Below are 20,749 nucleotides of genomic sequence, written 5' to 3'. Positions count from 1 at the left end.
TCCCTCCGTCCGAGCTTCTGGCGCTCAAATCCCCGCGCTACCTTGAGCGCCTTGGAAAGCGTCATCACGCCATATTCGAATTTCTGGAATAGTCGCGTCACTTGCAAAGACTGGCTCCGGTCGTGTGGTGTGTATGGAGATTCGGCGAAGTCTGCGAAGTTGCGCTTCCCCATTTTGCTCGGTTGCTTTCAAGCCTTAGGATTTGTGAGAATGGTGTGTGGTCTTTATGTGTTGAGAAATAAGGTAGTTGGTTTGAATTCGTGGTGAAGGCAACGTGCGGGGAAATATCCTAGTTTATGGCTTCCAATGTTGATTTGAAGGATTAGAGTAGTTTTTCTTTCTGGTCAGGGAACTTTTTCTGCCGGTCGGAGGGCGGGCGGTGCCAAGCGATCGATGGGATGGCTTCGCCGCCTTTTGGTTCAGTTTTGGGACGTGAGGTGGACGGGGCGTTTTGCCGTTTTGGGTGTCTTATTTTTGGGGGATGGTTATTGGTCCGTTTCATGGTGGATGATTTCATGGGGGGTTGTTGATTTTATCTCTCGATATGGGGTGTATTTGGGTCAATTGGGTAATGTTCAATACTCTACGAGGTTTTGTGAGCAAGTTTTGGAAATTGTGATATTTTTTGTGCAATGGGTAAAGGATATAATTTCATAATCTACGATATCATAGCGCGAGTCAACCTACATCGAGAAAAAGATAACCCCACGTCAGAACTTTGCGCGAAACCAACGTCAAATTCAACACACGGTATGTACATACAGAACCAGCAAGGAAAGATAATACGATTACATCTCCTCTATTTCTTTTACTCCTCCTTCGGCTCCGGCTTGGGGGTGGGCAGCTTGAACTATGTCATCAGTTAGCATCATCCTGGTCATCGCACAACTTGATATCAACATACCGACTCAGGAGTTCTGTCAGTACCCGCACTGACAGGCTCCCAGGCAGCAGTACCACCCTCGAAGTTCCGGAACGCCTGCGTAAGCTCCAGAGGCTCAATGACAATGCGCTTCTTCTCCTCACAGTAGCGCAGCTCCGTGTATCCAGTCAAGGGGAAGTCCTTGCGCAGCGGGTGACCATCGAAACCGTAGTCGGTCATGATACGGCGCAGATCAGGGTGGCCGGTGAAGAAGACACCGAACATGTCGTACACCTCACGCTCATACCACAGAGCACCCTCGAACAGACCGGTAACACTGGGCACGGGGCTGGCCTCGTCGGCGTAGGTCTTGACACGGATACGCGAGTTGTAGCGCACACTGAGCATGTTGTAGACGACCTCGAAGCGCTGGTCGCGGGTGGGGAAGTCGACACCGGTGATGTCCGAGATCTGGGTGTATTCGGCCGCGGTGTGGTATTTCAGGAAGGTCATGGTGGGGATCAGGCCGGAGGGAGGGACGTAGATGCAGAGCTCATCCTTCCACACGGAGAACTGCTGGACGTGCTTGGGCAGGCACGACATGATGTACTGGCCGTACTTGTGCAGGCTGTCCGCCTTGTCCTGGTACTTGTCGGCCGGGTTGATGACGGGGGCGCGGAGAGGTCCAGAGGCTAAATATTATGTTAGTGGTGCACATCCTGCGACATCAGTGATCGAATCCGGGTGCCATTGGACATACGGGGACGCTGGGCCTGGCGCATGTTGGGAACATCCTCTGAGATAGGCGCGGTCGAGGCCTGGGTGGCCTTCAGAGCGGTCGTAGTGAAGGTACGGGTCGACCGGACGGCGGTGGCCAGGGAGCGGCCAGATCCCAGCCGCATCAAGGAGCGAGCAGAGGCCATGATGACGGACAATTGCGGGTGTGAGACGACGGGGAAGGTGGAGGGAGGGGAGAGCAGCGGAGGTTCCTCATCCAAGGAGCTTTTGCCGGTCCAGGCGAAGTTGTCGCGGTCACGTGAGAACTGCAAGTTTGGCTGGCGGAGATGACATAAGCGGCGCGGACAGCAACACACGTACGCCTCAGGCTGCAAGGGCAGTCAAACAGTGCAAACCCGCGCAAACCCCATCAATCAAAGCTTCACTTCTCTTTCTCGCTCTTCGCCTCCAACTCTCCCTCTTCCTTTGCGTCTGTGTCCCTCCGTGCTCCTTCTTCTCGTCCTCCTCACCTTTACCCCACGTTTCGTCGATCTACCATCTTCTTCCTCCCTCGGACTCTTCTTTTCGTCCCTTTTCCTACCTTCCTCTCCTGTCTTGTTTGACCTTCTTTTTTTTCTACCCGCTTTTCCTCGCCCTCTACCTGCTCCCCCCCTTCCGCCCGGGTTTGGTTGATGGGTGTTAGTCTTGGACTGTGATCGCCGTCTTGTCCAGTCGTCGTACCGTTGCACAGCTTCGTCACTCACAATGTCAAATCGCCAACAGATTGACTCCGTCATCGATGATGACGATGAGTTCTGGTGCGTCCGCTTCCCACTTTTCCTACCCGTCGGGTTGTCCTATGACTGGTCCGTTGGGCTGACATCTTCGTCTTCTTTAGCCCCCTTTGCATCGAAGAATTCGATCTCTCGGATAAGAACTTTAAGCCTTGCCCCTGTGGGTATCAGGTACGCATCCTTCTCGCCTTGTACTCCCTCGCGAATCAACGGCCCGATCAGGAGATCGCTCGCGTTGTATGCGATCCGGACCGTCGCTAACAGACCCCTCCAGATTTGTCAATTCTGCTACAACAACATCAAAACCCACAGCGAAGAAGGCCGGTGCCCCAACTGCCGACGGGTCTACGATGAGAGCACCATACAATACAAGGTTCCCGATGCCGACGAGTATGTGGTCACTCCTCGCTCTTGTTCCCACTGTCCCTTCCCGCGTCTTGGCGCTAACATCGCAACCCGCAATTTCAGATTCAAAGCCGACCTGGCCTTGAAACACCGCAAGGCTGCCGCCGCGAAGAAGAAGGAGGCCGAGAAACGTGAAATCGAGGCTTCCAGTCGCAAGAATCTTGCCGGTGTCCGCGTCGTCCAGAAGAACCTGGTTTACGTGATCGGTCTCAACCCCACAATACGTGACGAGAATCAACTCCTTCTGACTTTGCGCGGTCGAGACTACTTCGGTCAATACGGTGACATCGAGAAGATCGTCGTGAGCAAGGCAAAGCCTGGTGGCAACCCGAACCAGGGCATTGGTGTCTACGTCACTTACGCAAGGAAGGCCGACGCAGCCACTTGCATAGCAGCTGTGGATGGGTCAGCCAACGGTGACCGGGTGCTACGGTAGGTCGAATTGTTTGCCTTTTGATGTTCTGTTCGCAAAGCAACGTACTGACCGCTCTAGTGCCCAATATGGTACGACCAAGTATTGTTCTTCCTTCCTGCGTAACGAGCAATGTCATAATCGAAACTGCACCTTCCTGCACGAGACTGGTGAGGACAGCGACAGTTACAGCCGGCAGGATCTCTCTTCGATGAACACCTTGTCGAGTCAGCGTATCAACGGTGCCCCCAGCGGTCCCACCCACTCGATTCCTCCGCACGTTGCCCGGTCCTCCGCTCAACCGATTTCGCAACCAATGCGCCGTCAGCCTAGTAGGGATGACGCTGCTAGTAGCCGGCCACCTGATGGGTCTGCCCTGCCGTCGTCGGCAAGTTGGGCAAACAAGGACGCCGTGCTCAGCAGGACGAGACGAGCAAGTTTGACCGGCAGCCAAGCCTCGCAAAGTCCCCGACCCGCCATCGCCACGGTGTCGCCCGCGGTGGAGGAGGCGAAACGCGTGGAGAAACCGTCTACGAGTGCGCAAGAGCGTGCTCAGGCACAGGCACAGGCCCAGGTCCAGGCCCAGGCTCAAGCTCAAGCTCAGGCTCAGGCTCAGGCTCAGGCTCAAGCTCAAGCTCAAGCGCAGGCGCAGGCGCAGGCACAGGCACAGGCGCAACCGTCCCCCTCCCCTGAAGCACAATCCTCGCCGTCCAGTTCCCCGCCGACTGTCCAGACGCCACCCAAGCCGGAGACGCCTCTGTTGGATAACTTGGTCAAGGCTGTCAACTCCCCAGACTTCAAATTCATTTTCTCGGCGGCTGGCCTGCCTGCGGAGGAGGTTGCCCTTATTGAGAACCACCCTTCCTTCATCGATCCTTATGGTGGTGTGAAACGCCGAGCTATGCGTGAGAAGGCGGAGCAGGAACGTGTCCGACGGGAGCAGGAGCTACTGCAGTCTGCTGCTGCGGAAGAAGAGAGCCGTGAGAGCGGAAGCCTGCAGCTTGGTGGCGAGCCGGATGACGCAGTGCCTCCGAGAGGCCGTAGTGGTCGCGAATCTCATGGTGCTATTCAGCCTCCCTCCCAGCAGGGCACGACGACAAACTCCGTGGTTGGCTCCCCCGTCTCGGCAACCAGTCACCAGTTCCAGCAACTTAACCTGGCAGGCCGTAGCTTGACCCCTCTGCAGCAACAGCAGTTGCTTCTCTTGAAGTCTGCCGGCAACCAACAGGCTGGCCTGGTCGATCAGCTGCAGGGTGGACTTAACTCCGCTGCTCTTGACCAAGCAGCCCAGGTCCGTCAGGGTCTACTCCAGAGCCAGATGGCACAGTTCAATGCTCTGCAGGCCCAAAGTCGCCAGAACTCTCGTTTCACCTTCGCCAATGAGGCCAATGCCAAGAACATCCCTAATGTGCGCATGTTGAGCCAAATGCAGGCTGGTACTCCTAACCCGCTCGCAGCCCCTAGTCCTCAGCATGGTCTTGCTGGCAACTACTTCACTAGTGGCGTGCAGGGTCCACCCCCCGGGTTGAAGACGGCGGGTACTCCGCCCATCAGCGGCGGCGGCATGTTCGCACAGGGTCACGGTTTCACAACAAATGCCAATGTCGGTTTGGGATCCAACCTCGGAAAGCAAGAAGCCAATCCAGAGTTGATGCGTGAGCTGCTGAGAGGCCGCAGTAGCGCAAATGCCGGTGGTTTGCAGGGTCAAGAGGCCGCTAAGCGTGAGTTCATGTTTCCTTTCCTCCAACAGCACCAAACTCCCCCTCCCCTGACTCCCGGCAATGGCCTTCTCAGCTCTTTCTATGGTGCTCAGGCGGGAAATTATTCCGAGTCTGGTCCACAGAAGCAGAAGAAGAAGGGGAAGAAGCACAGACACGCTAACACTTCCTCCGGTGGAGGCGGTGTAGTAGATCTTGCGGACCCGAGCATCCTACAGGCGAGGATGCACCAGGTTGGTGCGAATGCTGCCGCCGCTGCTGCTGCTGGGCAGGCGCTGTACGGGAGTCAGGGTCAAGGTGGGTACAATCAGGCCATGATGTATGGCAGCGGCTTCAACCGCTGGTGATTGTTTGCCCCCCTTTCTCATAATTCATTAATAACCCTCCCTCGCCCTTCACTTCTATCCCTGTTGTTTATGATGACTACCCTTTTTGCATTTTGTTTCTTTTTGCCCATGCTCCTTTTTCTGTCTCCCTTTTTATTTGATGACATGATATCATATTTCTCTAGATGGGCGTGGGATATGATTCTTATGTTTCAGTTTTCCGGACTCATTGATTTGATGTTGAAAACTTCGCGACATATTTCCACTCTGCAACGAAAGCATTAAGCAAACGGCTCTTGAAAACAACAAGAATTCGGGCTAGGCGTGCCTTTGGCGTTTAACTTCATGACTGTTTTTTTGTTTTTATGTTTTTTTGTTCTGCCACGTCATGTTTCTTTTTGCGTGTTATCTCCGGCTTCCGTGTGGATGGGAGGCGTCCTTGCACTTTATGGGCACATCGTGTCTTCTAGGTCCACTGCGCTTTGGTGGCTGTCGTATACTTTGTTCTTTTGCATCCAAGCTGGGTTGATCTATCAGCATCTTGGTGGCCCATTCGGTCTGGTCATGGCTTTATGTACGTTAACCTCCCTGCCCTGGCTTTCGATAAACACGAGCAGGGCCCTCTATGCGAAACCAATTTCTCACAATTATTGTTCTATAGACAATATGCCTTGTGTGTCCGTCTGGTTGCATCGGCCGGGACATTTGTGTAATTAATATGCCTGCCCTTCCGTACCTTTGTCGTCTGGTTTTGTTTCTAGGAGTCCACTGGCACGCCCTTTTCTATTTGTTTCTGCTTGTGTCGTTGGGAGGGGTTCCTTTGCGTTATTCTTGTCATCCGCCTCACTCACACATCGACTTGCAGACGTCAAGAAGCTAACAGCGCTTCTAGTGGACGAAGAATTCCCTCCTCTTGGCGCTCAGCCAAAGGACAAGCGTCCGGTTGACAGCTTTGGCTATCTCGTGCGCTCGCATTTCTCCAGTGACTCGCAAAGCTCGGCCCGTGCTGGAACCCCTACCCTGCCTCCGGGACTTCCTCTACCACACGCTCATCCCGCATCTGCCCTGTTTCAAAGTCCTCTGAACCCATCCAGTCCGGTCTCGTCGCCATCTGTGCCGCCAGGTCTTAATCCGCCTTTCCATAGGCTAGGCACGCCGGGCCAAGGACTACAAGAAGGCTCTCGCCAGGCCTCTCCGGACATGAAGGACACTCCTGACAACGCCCCTACCTCAAGTCGCGTCAAGAATGCGTCCGAAATATCACTCGGTTCTCCTGTGCCAAAGTCAGCCAACAAGGCTCGCACCCAGCAGAAAGGAGATTTGACCGTTGCTGCTGACAAGAAAGCTGGCCCTTCGAAGGCTGGAGACAACAATGAGAAACCCTCGGCACCTACGGGGAAAGTCAAGCCCATAAAGCTGGAGCTTCCCTTGGGTACTTCTCAGTCTCATGATGCTCCAAAGCCAGATACACCAAGTCAATCCCATGCTCATGGCCCGGTGCCCACATCGACGATCGGTTCCCGTCCGAATACACCTTTGACTGGGGTCTCCCGGGTTTCCGACTCGTCCGCTCCCCGCCAACCTCGAGTTCTCCGTGTGGTTGACACGCCAAAGACTGAAACCCCGCCGCCTCCGTCTGCCACCCAATCTGTCGCGTCCATACCTGCTGCAACAAAAGCGCGTTCCAGACGGCCAAGTATTTCGTCCCTCAGCAGGCCTGATACGCCCGGCGACTTGGGTTCGGAAGCCGATCTTTACACTTCGGCGTCCGTGTCCCGTGCCAACTCTCCTCCCGCTTCGTCCAGAATTGGCTCTGCACCTGTCCGGGCGATGACCAAGAGCCAGGCGAAGAAGGAACGGCGACAGAAGGCCAAGGAACTGGAAGCCAAGAAACAAGAGGCCACTGCCGTGGTTGAGGAACCGGTGCAGGCCCCGATCATCGGGCGAAAGCGTAAGACTAAGAAGACTCCTGTTAGCTCGAACGACTCGCCAGCTGCAGCTCCGGATAATACTGAGACTGGAAAGTCTGCCAACTCCGCAGGCTCCGATAGCAATGAGAAGGCTGGCCAGCGGACAGAAGCGGCTAAGAAGAACAAATCGAATGAGAAGGCTACGAAGGACACCAAGGCAACTGTTACCGAGGAGAAGGCCCCTGCTGAACAGAAAGCGCCTGCTGAAGCATGGCGTTCTAAGAACACGGTCGAGCAGCTGATGAAGGACGCCGAATCCAGCGGGGTCCCGGTCAAGGAGCTCTTCGCGGAACGCACGTCTCCGTTGCAGGTGCTTCTTGCTCAGCTTCACAAGTCTGCTGAGTTGGATTTGAACAACCATCCCCTTTTCAACCCAGCCAACCTAAACCAGCGCTTCGACATGAAGTGCAATGCGGATGATTACGACATTCTCAAACAGCCTATCGAGTTGACCGACGAGCATCGCAAAGCATTGATGCGCGGAGAAGCCATCCGTGTTAACTCGGACTCGAACATGCTGAAAGACCGATGCTTGATCAGTCCCCGTGGGTGCGTCCTACACCATCTGTCGCCAGAGGAAGAAGAGCGGTACCTCGCGCTTGAGAAGAACATTGCCTGGGCAATTGATACCTTCCAGGAGTACTCGAACGTGCCAATCACGGAACCAGATGTGACCAACCGCGGTGGTGGCTTGGACGCACTGTTTGCTACCCCTGAGAACTTCAACATCTGCTGGGTCGACGAGACCTCGGCTGGCCTCACCTCTGGCTCTCCTACTGCCGGGATGTCCCTCTCTGACGCGAGTGGCTCCACTATTCCTGCGCCTCCTAATGTTCTGTCGGCCATGGAGGCGGACAGCACTCGCAGCCATAACTGGGCCATTGCCAACACCGCCGAGCTGGTCAATGCCACTGCCACCTCGGTGCGATCCTTCGCTGCCGCTACTGCCAAGCACATGCTCGGTGCCGCGGGGGTGGTCATGGGCAACATCCCAGACCTGGACGATGTGGTAGGGATGACCAATGAGGAGCTGCGTTCGTTTGCCGTCAAGTCGCAGAAGGACCTCGAATCGTCTCGCAAGGAGCTAGACACGATCGACAAGAAGCTCAACGCCCTAGTGAAGCGGAACCGCAAGCTTGCACAGCAGGCCCTTGCGACTACCGTTGACGCGTGAACCCCCGTTCTGTCTCTATGACAACTGTATTTTAGTAGATCTCATTTTCAGCATGTTCCCTGCTTTCTTCTTATGCTGGCTTACTACTACCCCTGTATTCTGAACCTGGTTTTTGTTCATGCTGTGTGATGCTTGTCTCCGTTATTAGACTTTACAGGGGAATACTCACGAATCAATGATAATACATTAGACTATACCCATCTACAAAATATTTACTAGTAGTCCTCTCTACGCACCCTCGTTAGGCCGGAAGACCACCTTCTCTCCGAAAACCCCCTCCTTATTCGTCTTCAACGCCTCCTCCACAGCCCCCAACCCACCCGGCACCACCCGCACACGATTAGGCACAAACAAGCCCTTCGCAATCCACCCATCCTTACCCCCGAGTGCCTTCACCATAGGCTCACTAATATGCCTCAACTTAGGCGAAGCCCCAATACCCAAAATCGGCCGAATCTCCACCTGATGCTCCCCCTCCTTGCCCAGCTCCTCCGCCTCCTTCTCCGCACCCAACACCGTAACCACCGCCTTCGCATTTCCCTTAATCTTCTTCGCAATCTCCACCCCGAGAACCTGCGTCTCCTTCATCGAAATCGCATCATACACATAACAAATCGGCACCTCCCCAGCCGCATCCACAAAGTCCTGCGCCTTAGCAACCTTCCGATCCAGCACCACATGCGCCCCCAACCCCTCTAAATGCTCCTTATGCACCACACTCGCATTCGTAATAATCTTCGTGAACCCGCTCAACCTCGCAAACTGAATCGCATACTGTCCCACACTCGACGCTCCGCCCAGAATAGCAATCGCCTTGCCCTTGCCTGCCTCGGATCCGCCCTCAGCCCAGGGCGCAGGCGTAATCCCGTGCCCCGTGCTGTCGTACATACCTGTCACAACGGCCACACTGGCCAGACTGATTCCCGCGGCTTGCTCGTCGGAGATGTTCGAGGGGGTCTTGGAGACGAGTTCTGCTGGCATCACGCAGTATTGTTGGAATGTTGAGGCGGCGTAGTTGCCGATTATGCCTTGGAAGAAGACCCGATCGCCCGGGGTGAAAGTCGAGACGTTGGGGCCTACGGCGGCGATCGTGCCCGAGGCGTCGGAGCCGAGGATCGCCGGGTATTCGGTTAGGAAGAAGTTGTAGTCGCGCATTTTCCAGTCGACGGGGTTCACGGCCGTGGCGGTGATTTTGATTAGGACTTGGTTGGTCGAGGGCGTCGGGAGGGGTTTGGTGGTTAGGGTCGTGGGTGATTGGGGGGTGGGCACGGTGGCCGCGAGGTAGGTGGAGGGTAGGGACATTTTGGTTGTGATTGTGGTGGTGGTGTAGTTCGTTGGTTGTTGGTGGAAGTGGTGGTGGTGGAAGTGGTGTGGTTGGTGGGATGGGAAATAGAGTGCTGACGGGCGTTTGGGCTGATATGAAGATCGGATTATAGCTCGTGAGGGGTAGGCTAGGGGTACTTTAGTTTAGATGATGATGTTATATAGGGAGCCAGTGTCTGATTTGTAATGAGGTCATGGACATTAGTCATCGACTCCACTGGGGCTGTTGTTGATCTGGGTGGGCTTTATTAGGCGGTGGATGTTATGGATAGAAGTGTAGTGTCATTGAGCTGGTGGCCAAGAGGGAGCTGTAGGGCGTATGAGCATACATCTGCATGCCAGAAAATGCAAATATGTCGTGTACATTTTGTAGAACTGAGTGACATGACTGATGAATTGCGAAAATGTGAGCCGAAGAGTAACCAGCACGTTTGCATGAGCGTTCAACGCATGCAATCATTCTAACGATAGTTCTAGCAACGTATTTCTAGTACTTTCCATCAGATACGGATCTCTTGCGGAGTGGTGAGTGAGACTGGTTCCGGGGTTTTATTTAGTCTTGCATCGGGATCTACGGCAAGTAGCTGCAGTCAGATAGCGTCTTTCCTCTTTTGTTTGAACCCCATCGTATATAAACCATGTAGCCCAACATGGTCAGTGCAACAGTAGCATAATATAAATATCAGACTAACAGCAATTACTATTCTGACGCGCATCTTAATCAAGGGAATGCACCGTCATGCCGTTAAACTACTGTTGCCTCCAAGTGTGGCCTGGGTTCTAGGGTCAGGGTTAGTACTGCTAGCTGGAAATATATACTATTGTGGCAATATTACCAATTCATCCACATGTCATGATGTCTACTACTACTCAGCTATACTATTGCAGAACCAGTCTGTAGATTAAATCCAGATAATTATACGGGGAAATTAATAAGAAAAAGGGTCAATATTAGCAACAGGATCGATGGTAGTGATAATGGTATGGAATATGAGTCGATCTTCGACAGGTTTTCTCGGCCGATTCCTCCACTCATCAGACCACGTAGAAATTTGAATCTCGATTGGAATGAGTCCATAACCTTGCCTAGCCACCTCGCTGTCTAGTCTGTTTTGGCCATTTGGCACAACCCCCTTCCCTTTTCATCGCTCTGCAGGGCAAGTTTCGTTTTTCTATCCTCCTTGAGTAGATCTGCAGTAATTGCAGTTGTCTCTGAAGTGCCCCCTTCTACACAGCATGGTTCAGGCGCTTCTGCAAATGAAAACTCTGCTAAGCGTCATAGGAGATTATCCGGCCGTCTAGATAGCCTGTCACAGGTGTCTCATTCATCCCGCTCAAAGCTGAAGCTGAAGAAGATCCACCAGCTGGAAAGGAACATGAAGTTAGGGTACGCAAGCCTTGCAACACTTTGACATATCACATTTCTTACCCCCTCCCCCTTTCCGGACTTTTTCTGAATATGTCTCAGCTTCATGTTGTACTCTACACCCGAAATCGACCAACGGCTTATCGTAGATAATACCCCCCTAGCCACTGAACCAGTGATACGCTTCAGACAAGAAGAAATCCCCCACCTTATCTGACCATTACACCCTAATACTTGGCTGGAATCAATTCAGAAGTGATTCTGCAATTATGAAGCCATATCTCCATACACTCCACCCTTGAAAATGTTGAGGGATATGATCGCCCTGAAACCTCAGCTGATGTGTAATCGCTATCATATATAGTAGCCTACTTCTTATCTAGTCAAGTCAACGAGCTCCATAACCGCCCTAATCGCAGACTAAATACGCCCGGTCTCCGTTCTCGGGCGAGATACAAATCAGTCTAGCTCACAACTTTGGTCGTCTTTACGATACACTCATCCTACTTCCAATCATGTTTTCAGCATACGTATGCTCCTCGGCGTTCTGCTTTATTGCGCGCACACCGGTTCTTTGTTTAACCGGTCTTTTGATCATCATATTGATCTCGCTCTTTACTCGTTCTGATCTCAGAACTGAAAAAGTTGCCAAAATTTCCAGCGATGCGATAATGAGCAGGCGACGTATTCGCTACGGACACGCCAATCACACTAGCTCGACTTCATGAGGGGTTTAGGTGGCTACTCACGTATTCCAGTTAGTTTGAAATTTGTTCACCTTAGTTCTATCATCCAGTTTACTACAGCCTGGAAAGTTGAGCTGACTAGCTTACCTCTAGGAGATGGAAAAGAAAAAGACTGCACAAGTCACCTCGTCTTTTGTCAGAACCATAGAAGTTGTTTCCAAGAGCCACGAAGTTTTATGCGTCACGATTAAAGGCAGCTTCGTGATTAGCCCTTGTTTCCTCCGCCATACCATCAGTTAAGCTATTCGAAGCATTATCTTGACCAATTCATGCTTACCTATTTTTCATATATCCTGCCAAATTGTACATCATCTTACTAAGTACCCAGTAAATCAGCGTGTACATCTATATCATCACAGATACTGCGTTTTATTGCTAGAGGTATAATTGTATCACATATAAGTTCCCTGCGCATTATTTCACCAGAATACATTCCAATTCGTTCATCACGGATGGAGGCCTAAACCAGGGTACGACTCAGATCCACGATTGGCTAAGCGATGCTACATCCGACAGATAGACCTGCACCACTAGACCACTGGACTGTCAGCTTCGTAAAATCTGATAATCGCACCTGTTACAAATCTCAATGTAGGGAGCACATTGCGTAAAATGCCAACGCTCGCAGTCTGCTGTCAACTCAAGGTTATGTCCGATTCAATGCTTCATGCAGCCGCAAGTTGTGTTGGGATTGTGGAACTGTTCTCCGGCTAAACTTTCCTTGTGTGATGGCAATGCATGCATGATTGGGGAGTGATGAATGACAGTGCTGCATAATGCATGTGTGTCCCACAACGGTATGTTGATCAGACTGCGCCACAACAAGTCCCACCTCCGCGGAACCTGTCATCCCTTGCGCGTTGGAAGTTAGGGAGCGTGCGTGGAATTTATACTTAGGTGATCTAACTAACCAATGTGAAAAGGAGATTCGAGAAAATGAACGGTACCTCAGAGTTGATTTTCTTTTTGCAAACTTCGGTGATTCTGAAACATGCAGATAAACTGTATGTAGATTACTTTCTGAAGATGTGCTCTAAAGAAATACGTGCATCTTGACTCAGGTGATGATCGATACGGGTCTGACGCCTGATTTGAACCCACGAAATACCAGATAAAGAAGATGCAAAAGTTCTGAATTCTGAATGAAATTGAAATACCAACGGGAAAGGTGTTTCCCTCCTATAGTTCAAAATGTATGGTATGGTCCTCATTCGCCTCGCCCGCTGTGAAATATCGCTCCCCGGTGTAGCTAGCAGTAATCAGCAGGATGCAACACTTTTCAGCAAAAATACATAGATTACCTCCAATGAGTGAGTCCCATGACAATGTTTCTACACCCTTCGATGAAAATGTCCGCGACAGCGCGGTGTCTTCCCTTGGCAGCCTGCTGCATTCTATCAACCACTTCATAGAAGCCCCTTGCTGATTCCTGAGCTAGCATAAAGGCCACTTTCATTGCCTGACTGGCTCTCAAGTTTTCGTTTAGCATGATTATCGGAACGAGGTTCTCAAATTGTCCAACTTTCTGTTACACAACGTTAGCTGTTTGTAACACCACATATTGACAGTAAGTATATACCGCCTCCTTTCTTATTGAAAACATGTCATTTTGTCTGTCGCGATTTAGCAGAAGACTTGTGTGATACTTGACTAAACTCACATGTGGACAAGGTACGAGGTATGTTTCCGGAGTAATATCATGTTCGTGTCGTCTAGATCTCGCCCTGAGATATCAAAGCCATATATAAAACTACGCAAATGTCAGCCCCTGCTCGACACAAATATTCATGTAGACACACGGAATAGTAGCGATGACAGGATGAACTCCAGCTGTGCGTTCTCTTCGACACCAGTACTGCTGTAACGATGGAATTGTATCCTCTGAATAGATCGAATCCACGTAATCAACACTCCACGCATAGTCTATCATGGCTGCTAACAGAACTTTGCGCGTCACTGCTTCCGCGATGGTCAGTATGAGACATAAAGATAGGGGCAGAGCACATGACGTCCTTTTTGAGCACACCTGACGAATATGATCTGCAACCTCGTCCCAGCAGCGTAGCGCACTTTGGAGTTCTTCGCTGAATTCAGATAGATCTGGATGCTCTACTTCATCACAAAGGACATGCTTGAAATATTCGACACTTGCGTATCTGTACCTTGTGATCGTTTCCGGATCGTGAGAAAGGGAACCGCAGTCGAATACTTTAAGTAATTCACAAATTAATATATGCCTGGCACGAAGCGGACGGGGGGTCTTACAATCATCCCATATAAAATACTCGCATCATTGTCAGTACGAGACCGAAAACTTTGTAATGCACTCTTACCCAGGTAAACCATTCTGCTACCGTGCAGAGTCGTACAAAGGAGGACTTTGCACACATTACTGCGGCAAATGTCGTGAAATCTGCTTTCTGAAGCTTTCGACAGATTGAAGGATCCCTAACGAAGCTGCTTCAATGTTAACTTGATGATTGTTCGTCTTAGAATCCATAATATTAACACACCGTTTGATCCACGGATCAGTAGACTCATCTCGAGCTCTCGCATATTCGGGGTGCAATTTTGGAGTCCAGTCCGGGAATAAGCAGTAAAGATTTGGTAGAACAGCACGTTGTCCTTTGAGTGATTGACAAAGCTCTTGACGTCGCTCCATGGTGAATTGCTTATTCTATTTGAATCAGCATACAATTATAATTTATACAAAATAATTGTAGTACTTATACTCTTGAATACTAGGCAGAACTACAGATGTTGTGTATTTGTAGATGTCATGAGACCACGCACCCACATACGGCAAAAGTCGCGGCTCTTGCGGGATTGATGATACATCAGCCAACAGCATTTCGTGCCTTTGGTTACACTTGTTTCGCCATCTGTATTGGTTTAACCACATATCATTTGAACTTAAGCTTTCAGATCTGCGCTTTGAGATACTGCTTAGCAATCTCTGACGAGAGATAATATCATGACTGTCCACACGTTCCACAGCGCGGTTACACAGCGTAGATGCATCTAACCCTTGTTTCCGTGAGCTCGGCGTCCAGCCAATCTATCTATGCAGAACGCTCGTATAATAAGCTACTAAACTTACAAACGTCATCATTTATGATCGCCGCAGATACTTTTGAAGTCGTGTGACAGTGATGCCTTCAAACCTTGCATACCACATCAGAGCGGTCAGGAGTTCACAACGCATAGCCAGGGGACTACTTTCATCGTGACTGCCGTAGAAGAACCATAAATTGCCGCAATATTGATGATTTGAGAGATACCATATCATATCTTTTAAAAATACAACATACCGTGGAAGTTCATTGGCAAAAATACCTGTTCTTATATTATCTTTGCCAATTCAGGTTTATCCCTTACTGTTCGCCTTTCTGAATAGCTTCTGACTGAAGCCCAGTATGAGCTCCTCTATACTAGTTCAACATGCCAAAGACCTCGTTGCCAGGGTCGCCTCTGAGTCAAAGTCACAATATGGATTGTCCTCTATGGCTCCATCTATTTATGATACTGCATGGCTCGCTATGGTCGAGAAGAAGAAACATCAAGGTTACGAGTGGGTCTTCCCAACCAGCTTCGAGTACCTCCTCCGTGAACAAACAGATGAGGGTGGCTGGGATCCCCTCGAAGGTGTTACCAGAAGATACAGTGAATACCCCGAAAATATATGGATCCAAGATTGTGTCGTCCATTCGTTGGCTGCCCTACTCGCATTATGTAGACATGTCCGGCGTTCTTCATCTCATTACAAAGAACCGCTACCCGATAATATCCTGTTTCGACTTTTCCGCGCCAAGTCGTTTCTCGATGCCCAACTGCAGAAATGGCAACCAGACGAAGCCATCCATTTCACGGTTGAATTGATTGTTCCGGTTCTACTCCACCTTCTGAGTGAAGAGGGTGTAGATTTTGAATTCCCTGCAAAGGAGGACTTGCTGAGCAAGTATGCCGCAGCAACTAGCATTGACATTAGCTGGCTATATCAGGGCCCTTGTAGTATCCCGTTGTTTTCGTTGGAAGGGTTCGCGAGGCAGCTTGATTGGAGCAAGCTGGGATGCCTCGTTACTTCTGCAGGTATTACAGCCTCCCCAGCTTCTGCTGCTGCGTATTTGATTTTCTCTCCTACGTGGAGTGATGAGTGTGAGGCGTATCTTCGTCACATTGTGTCGCACGGCCAAGGGAAGGGAAATGGTGGGGTTGGGGGAGTATATCCTTTGGAACTCTTCGAGCCTTGCTGGGTAAGTTCCGTCCAAGCAAGTCAGTGAATCCGGTCACCGGAGTTGTTGCTAAGACATTGTTGTATAGGTCCTGTCAACGTTGCTGGAGTGTGGCTTCACAGTCGACAATCTAGGGAGACAAAATGTGCAAATTCTGCTCGAATCGATCAGTAAGTCGGTACAGAATGGTGTCACTGGTGTTAGTATGTGTATCCCAAACCCCTGACTTACCACTATAGTTAACTAACAGCTATGAAAGCTCACACGTTCCTGCCTGACGCGGACGATACCTCACGAGCGTTGTTGGTTCTCAATAATAATGGCTATGAAGTTGGTTTGACAAGTTTAATTGAGCACTTCGAGTGTGACGACTGCTTCCTGACTTTCGATGACCGAATGCCCCAACGGGTGGTCAGCGTAAGTGTCAACGGAAATGTCCTAAACTGCCTGCTTTCTTCGTCCGATCCCAGTTCTTTCACATCCCAGATAGAGAAGATTGCCAAATTTATGTGCTCAAAATGGAGTAAGGAGAGGATGCTCAATGATCACTGGGTTTGTACTCTGGCATCAGATCCTGGTAGTTTATCTTACATAATACTAACTAGCTACACTAGAACTTCTCCGAGTATTACGGTATCATGCACATGGCTCAGTCACTGGTTCCGGTCAGGGTCCTTTGGGACCAGGGGAGTCTACCGGGTCTCGCAGAAGACATCATTCAAGACCAGGTTCCGAAATGTCTCCAAGAGGTATTGGACCGTGTGATTCGTGGACAGAACGACGATGGCTCCTGGGGCAACATGCACGGGGCTGAGGAGACAGCATACGCAATCATTGCTCTCGCCCAACTAGCGTCGCATGCTGCCATTGCCAGTGACCATAGCAAAGCCGACCTGGCTATTGCCAGAGGAAAGCAATTTCTGTTAGAGACCTGGACCATGAGTCAGAAGCCGGACAGGATCTGGACGGGGAAGGTCATGCATGGCATATCGTATGTGCATGATGCGCATGTGCTTGCTGCTTTGAAGATTAATCGGGCAAATTTGGCTGGAAAGCGAGGGTTTTTCTGAAGAAGTGTGTACGGGCCCCTCGTGAAGACAAAATTATTCGTTATCAGTACTTGAGGAAGTTGCAGTTCGAAAATTTCCCGGTTCATAACGTACAAAAATTCCATATCGGTTCGCGACTCTTGGGGGTTTTGCACTTTCTTTTCGAGATTGGCGAGCCTGATCGAGGTAGGCTTTATATCAGTAGAAAAAATTGTGCAGCAGACTCCCAACAATCTAACATGCCCATAAAGCCTCAGATATGATCCAGTCAATGATTAAAGCACCATTTACTGAAGCTCAGTACAAATAGCCCCCATCCACAGTGTATGTAGTCCCCGTCACAAAGGAGGCTTCCTGGCTGAGAAGAAAGACGATAACACTCGCTACCTCTTCCGGTTTTACAAGTCTCTGCATATCTGACATCAGATCATGGGAATTTGATGGTCTTTGAATGCCTCAGTAAGTGGTGTAGAGACCACCGCACTGGGGAGGTCAGTAAGGAGACACCACAATTGGCAAAAGAGGACAACTTACGGTGCCACACAATTCACCCTGATATCCTTCGGCGCTGAATGTTGGGCAATCCTCCGCGTCAATCCCACCATCCCGTGTTTACTGACAGTGTATGCCAGCCCGACTCCTACAACGGCTGTTAACCCTACTATACTCGAAATATTCACGATAGATGTGCCCTCAGCAGAAGCATTCCTGGCCTGCGCCCGCATGCAATGCATTACCCCTGTCAAATTAGTCCCGAGTATATATATACCAGTGTTGAAGACAACAAAGTAGTAGGTGATACTGGTTGATCAACTATGTAATATCTCTCGTTACTAGGCGACTTCGATCCAGGGCTTTGACAATTCCCTAATAGATGAATCACCTTAACTACTAGCTTATTTACAAGTGATTATTCCAATTGATAATGCTGATAGGAGTACAAAAAAAAATGATAAAAAAACATACAACAGAAGGGATTCGCTGGTGGTCACCCACCCAACTACTAACCTCCCGGCGTGTGGCTTAAGTACGGCTGAGCGGACGGGAAGCCCTGTTTTCCACACCCTATGGTCGTATGTACTAGCACAATAGTGTATACAGATGATATAGAACGTATGGGGATATTTCAAGTAATGAAGAAAGCAGAGGATCGCCCGAGTTTCATTGTTTTTTTTTGGGTATGGAGAAAGCTTCCATGTCACTGAAGAGTAGGAAGCAATGGACGGATATGGAAGATAAGCAGGGTGGGCCACAGGGCAAATAAATAATTCATTATAGTCTCCCATCGCTTTGGGGTATCTGTCTTGTGCTTCAGCGGTCCACCTCTGAAAGGACGTGGTTTCATTGTGGATAAGGGGGCCATACTTCATTTCATCGTCCTTGAATAGAAGAATAGGCCTTTCTGGATAGAAGATATTATATATAGTATTATTCGCATGTCATCTATCAGTATTGCTCTGATACATTATGGCCATCATGAAATACTATAGCTACGACGTAACTACTTGTTCGGCCCCTCCTCTACGACGCGCAAATCATCTTTTTCTTCTATTTGGTCCTTCTCCTTCAATCCAAATTCCGACTCCAGCGTCGTGCGCAACTCCACTTCCTTCTCTAACCAAGCAATAATGAACCCTAAACCCGCAAACACGACCGAAATCTGCCACACGCGCTGCATCGCCCCGGTATACGCCTCGATAATCGCCGGCTGCACATCCTTAGGGAACGTAGACACAAAGTCTCCCGATGCCTGCTCGTACGCCCCGCTAGAGTTCAGGATGGATGCGATACGCGGATCTTTATCCAGTCCGGCTTCCGCTACACGCGAGGCGAACTGATTATTGAAGATCGCAGCGGGGATAGCGACTCCCCACACAGACCCCAAAGAACGCAGAAAGGCCCAGGTGGCAGTGGAGGCGGCGACATCTGTCTCAGCTAGTTCAGCCTGAGCGGCAGGGAGAGTGGAAGTGATAACGAAGCCGGATCCGATGCCTGCAAGGAGTTGGAAGCCGGTCCAGGCACCGGTGCTGGAGTTTTTGTCGAGGAGACTAAACAGGCCCATACCAAGGGCCATAAAAACGAAACCGGCGATTTGGATGGGCTTGTAGCGTCCGGTCTTCGTGAGGACTACACCTGCGACAATGGCCGCAGGTACCGTGACGATGACGGTGGGGAGGAGTTGCACGCCGGAGCGGATGGGAGAGCTGCTCTTTACGCCCTGAAAGTAGACAGGCAGGAAGTAGATTGTCCAATAAAGGAGCATGCCGTGGAGGAAGGTGAGGGTGAAGGCCGCCAGGGAGGTCCTATTGGCGAAAAGGCGGAGTGGCATAGTCGGTTCGGGGCATAGCTTAGGGGTTGCTTGGATAACCGGGAAAGCCACCAAAAGGCCGAGCAGGCCGAGGACTAATGGTACAACTACATGCCAGCTTGACCAGGAGTAGGTGGTACCGCCAAAGCTGAGGGCAATCAGAATGGCCACAACCGAAGCGATGAGCAGTCCGTTGCCAAGCCAGTCAATGCGCTTCAGCTTCTGGACCAGTGTGGTGTTCTTCTGATACTTCACCTGAAGGAAGAGAAGCATGAGGCCAATGGCTGCCCCTGCGATCGGCAGACTGATATAGAAAGACCAGCGCCAAGTGACGTTCTCAGTGAAAGCGCCTCCAATAAACGGGCCTAGAGACGAGCCCACCGCGAAGACGACGAAGATGAGCGCCATGATCTGACCCCGCTCGCGCAGCGGTACGAGGTCACAGACAACCTGCAGCGAATCAGAACAGGAGCCAAAAAGCAAATAAGGGGAAGTCAAGCTTCAGGAATCATACAATATCCACCAGCATGTTGACTCCTCCCAGGCCCACTCCTTGCACAGTGCGTCCGGCAATGAGCATGCCGGAGGATGAAGCGCCCCCGCTGATTCCACTCCCAAGGGCAAAAAAGGCGACGGCGGAAATCAGCGGCCATCGTCGGCCCCAGACATCGGCGAGTTGGCCATAGAGAGGCTGAAAAGCCGTGCTGGAGAGGAAGAAAGCATTGACAAACCAGATATACGACTCTCCGGCGTTCAGGTCCCGAGAAATCGTGGGAAGAGCCGTCGAGGTGACAGTGGACTCAACGGCCGTCAGGAGCGAGGTAACGGCACAGCCCGCAATAATCAGCCAGAAGCGCCAGCCCCTCGGGGAGGAGGATGAGGGTTGTGCTTCCATGGCTGCGGGAGGATGAGGGAAGGATTGGGAGGCGCAGGCAAACCGTGAACCTTTAAAGCGCGCAGGAAGAAGAAGGCCGAGCCAGGATGAGTAGAGATGGGAGTTGAGGTTTCAGCTGAAAGGTTGAACGGGAAAGGGGCTCTGAGCTCCGTTTACTCGGTCCAGATTCTGCCTCGATGCGACCTGTGTATTATACCGTCTGGTATGCACTGGTACCATACAGGTTTTATCAGAAGGAGCAAGGCTATCAGTCGATATTAATGTGTTGGTCTGGAAAATGGTGCCAGCGACACTCGCAGGACGCTAACCCTACAGACCCCGGCTGATAGGTGGGGATGCGCAGGGGAGGCGAAGGATGACAACTGCCCAATGGGCCAATGGTCCGTCACTCGGGCCATTTACTAGCGTGGAATATGCAGTGAACAAAGGGAATCCCTGGACAATTTCAAAGA

General features: G+C 50.9%; 7 protein-coding genes across 7 annotated transcripts; 3 read left to right on the top strand and 4 right to left on the bottom strand.

Annotated features, from left to right (window-relative positions):
* Positions 1-341: 341 nt before the first annotated feature.
* BO88DRAFT_33715 (uncharacterized protein) lies at positions 342-776 on the top strand. Its single transcript, XM_025702932.1, has one exon. It carries the CDS (start codon positions 394-396, stop codon positions 655-657), a length of 264 nt encoding a protein of 87 aa, XP_025569073.1. The 5' UTR covers positions 342-393; the 3' UTR covers positions 658-776.
* Positions 721-1,852, bottom strand: BO88DRAFT_400840 (complex I 30 kDa subunit family protein). Its single transcript, XM_025705695.1, has 3 exons — positions 1,623-1,852; positions 905-1,554; positions 721-850 (listed from the first exon to the last, which is right to left on the bottom strand). The coding sequence occupies exons 1-3, from the start codon at positions 1,783-1,785 to the stop codon at positions 809-811; spliced, it is 855 nt and encodes a 284-aa protein (XP_025569072.1). The 5' UTR covers positions 1,786-1,852; the 3' UTR covers positions 721-808.
* Positions 1,853-2,344: 492 nt separating this feature from the next.
* Positions 2,345-8,378, top strand: BO88DRAFT_421567 (CCR4-NOT core ubiquitin-protein ligase subunit MOT2; the record flags this gene model as incomplete). Its single annotated transcript, XM_025708523.1, has 6 exons — positions 2,345-2,397; positions 2,478-2,610; positions 2,648-2,763; positions 2,842-3,210; positions 3,272-5,205; positions 6,127-8,378. The coding sequence occupies 6 exons, from the start codon at positions 2,345-2,347 to the stop codon at positions 8,376-8,378; spliced, it is 4,857 nt and encodes a 1,618-aa protein (XP_025569071.1).
* Positions 8,379-8,606: 228 nt separating this feature from the next.
* Positions 8,607-9,825, bottom strand: BO88DRAFT_400837 (zinc-binding alcohol dehydrogenase family protein; the record flags this gene model as incomplete). Its single annotated transcript, XM_025705694.1, has 1 exon — positions 8,607-9,825. Exon 1 carries the CDS (start codon positions 9,678-9,680, stop codon positions 8,607-8,609), a length of 1,074 nt encoding a protein of 357 aa, XP_025569070.1. The 5' UTR covers positions 9,681-9,825.
* Positions 9,826-12,992: 3,167 nt separating this feature from the next.
* BO88DRAFT_421565 (terpenoid synthase) lies at positions 12,993-14,475 on the bottom strand (the record flags this gene model as incomplete). Its single annotated transcript, XM_025708522.1, has 9 exons — positions 12,993-13,062; positions 13,115-13,338; positions 13,393-13,426; positions 13,474-13,563; positions 13,613-13,757; positions 13,818-14,021; positions 14,079-14,097; positions 14,147-14,270; positions 14,327-14,475. 9 exons carry the CDS (start codon positions 14,473-14,475, stop codon positions 12,993-12,995), a joined length of 1,059 nt encoding a protein of 352 aa, XP_025569069.1.
* A 754-nt stretch (positions 14,476-15,229) lies between these two features.
* BO88DRAFT_327410 (uncharacterized protein) lies at positions 15,230-17,115 on the top strand (the record flags this gene model as incomplete). The annotated part of the gene is made up of 4 exons (XM_025702511.1): positions 15,230-16,066; positions 16,134-16,248; positions 16,305-16,597; positions 16,660-17,115. The coding sequence occupies 4 exons, from the start codon at positions 15,230-15,232 to the stop codon at positions 17,113-17,115; spliced, it is 1,701 nt and encodes a 566-aa protein (XP_025569068.1).
* A 1,449-nt stretch (positions 17,116-18,564) lies between these two features.
* Positions 18,565-20,353, bottom strand: BO88DRAFT_379311 (MDR family MFS transporter). The gene is made up of 2 exons (XM_025704477.1): positions 19,917-20,353; positions 18,565-19,852 (listed from the first exon to the last, which is right to left on the bottom strand). Exons 1-2 carry the CDS (start codon positions 20,295-20,297, stop codon positions 18,596-18,598), a joined length of 1,638 nt encoding a protein of 545 aa, XP_025569067.1. The 5' UTR covers positions 20,298-20,353; the 3' UTR covers positions 18,565-18,595.
* Positions 20,354-20,749: the final 396 nt, after the last annotated feature.

This window comes from Aspergillus vadensis, assembly GCF_003184925.1.
Source record: "Aspergillus vadensis CBS 113365 unplaced genomic scaffold BO88scaffold_1, whole genome shotgun sequence".
Classification (NCBI taxonomy): domain Eukaryota; kingdom Fungi; phylum Ascomycota; class Eurotiomycetes; order Eurotiales; family Aspergillaceae; genus Aspergillus; species Aspergillus vadensis.
The sequence above is the reverse complement of the archived record's forward strand: the minus strand, read 5'-3'. Positions and strand labels throughout refer to the sequence as shown.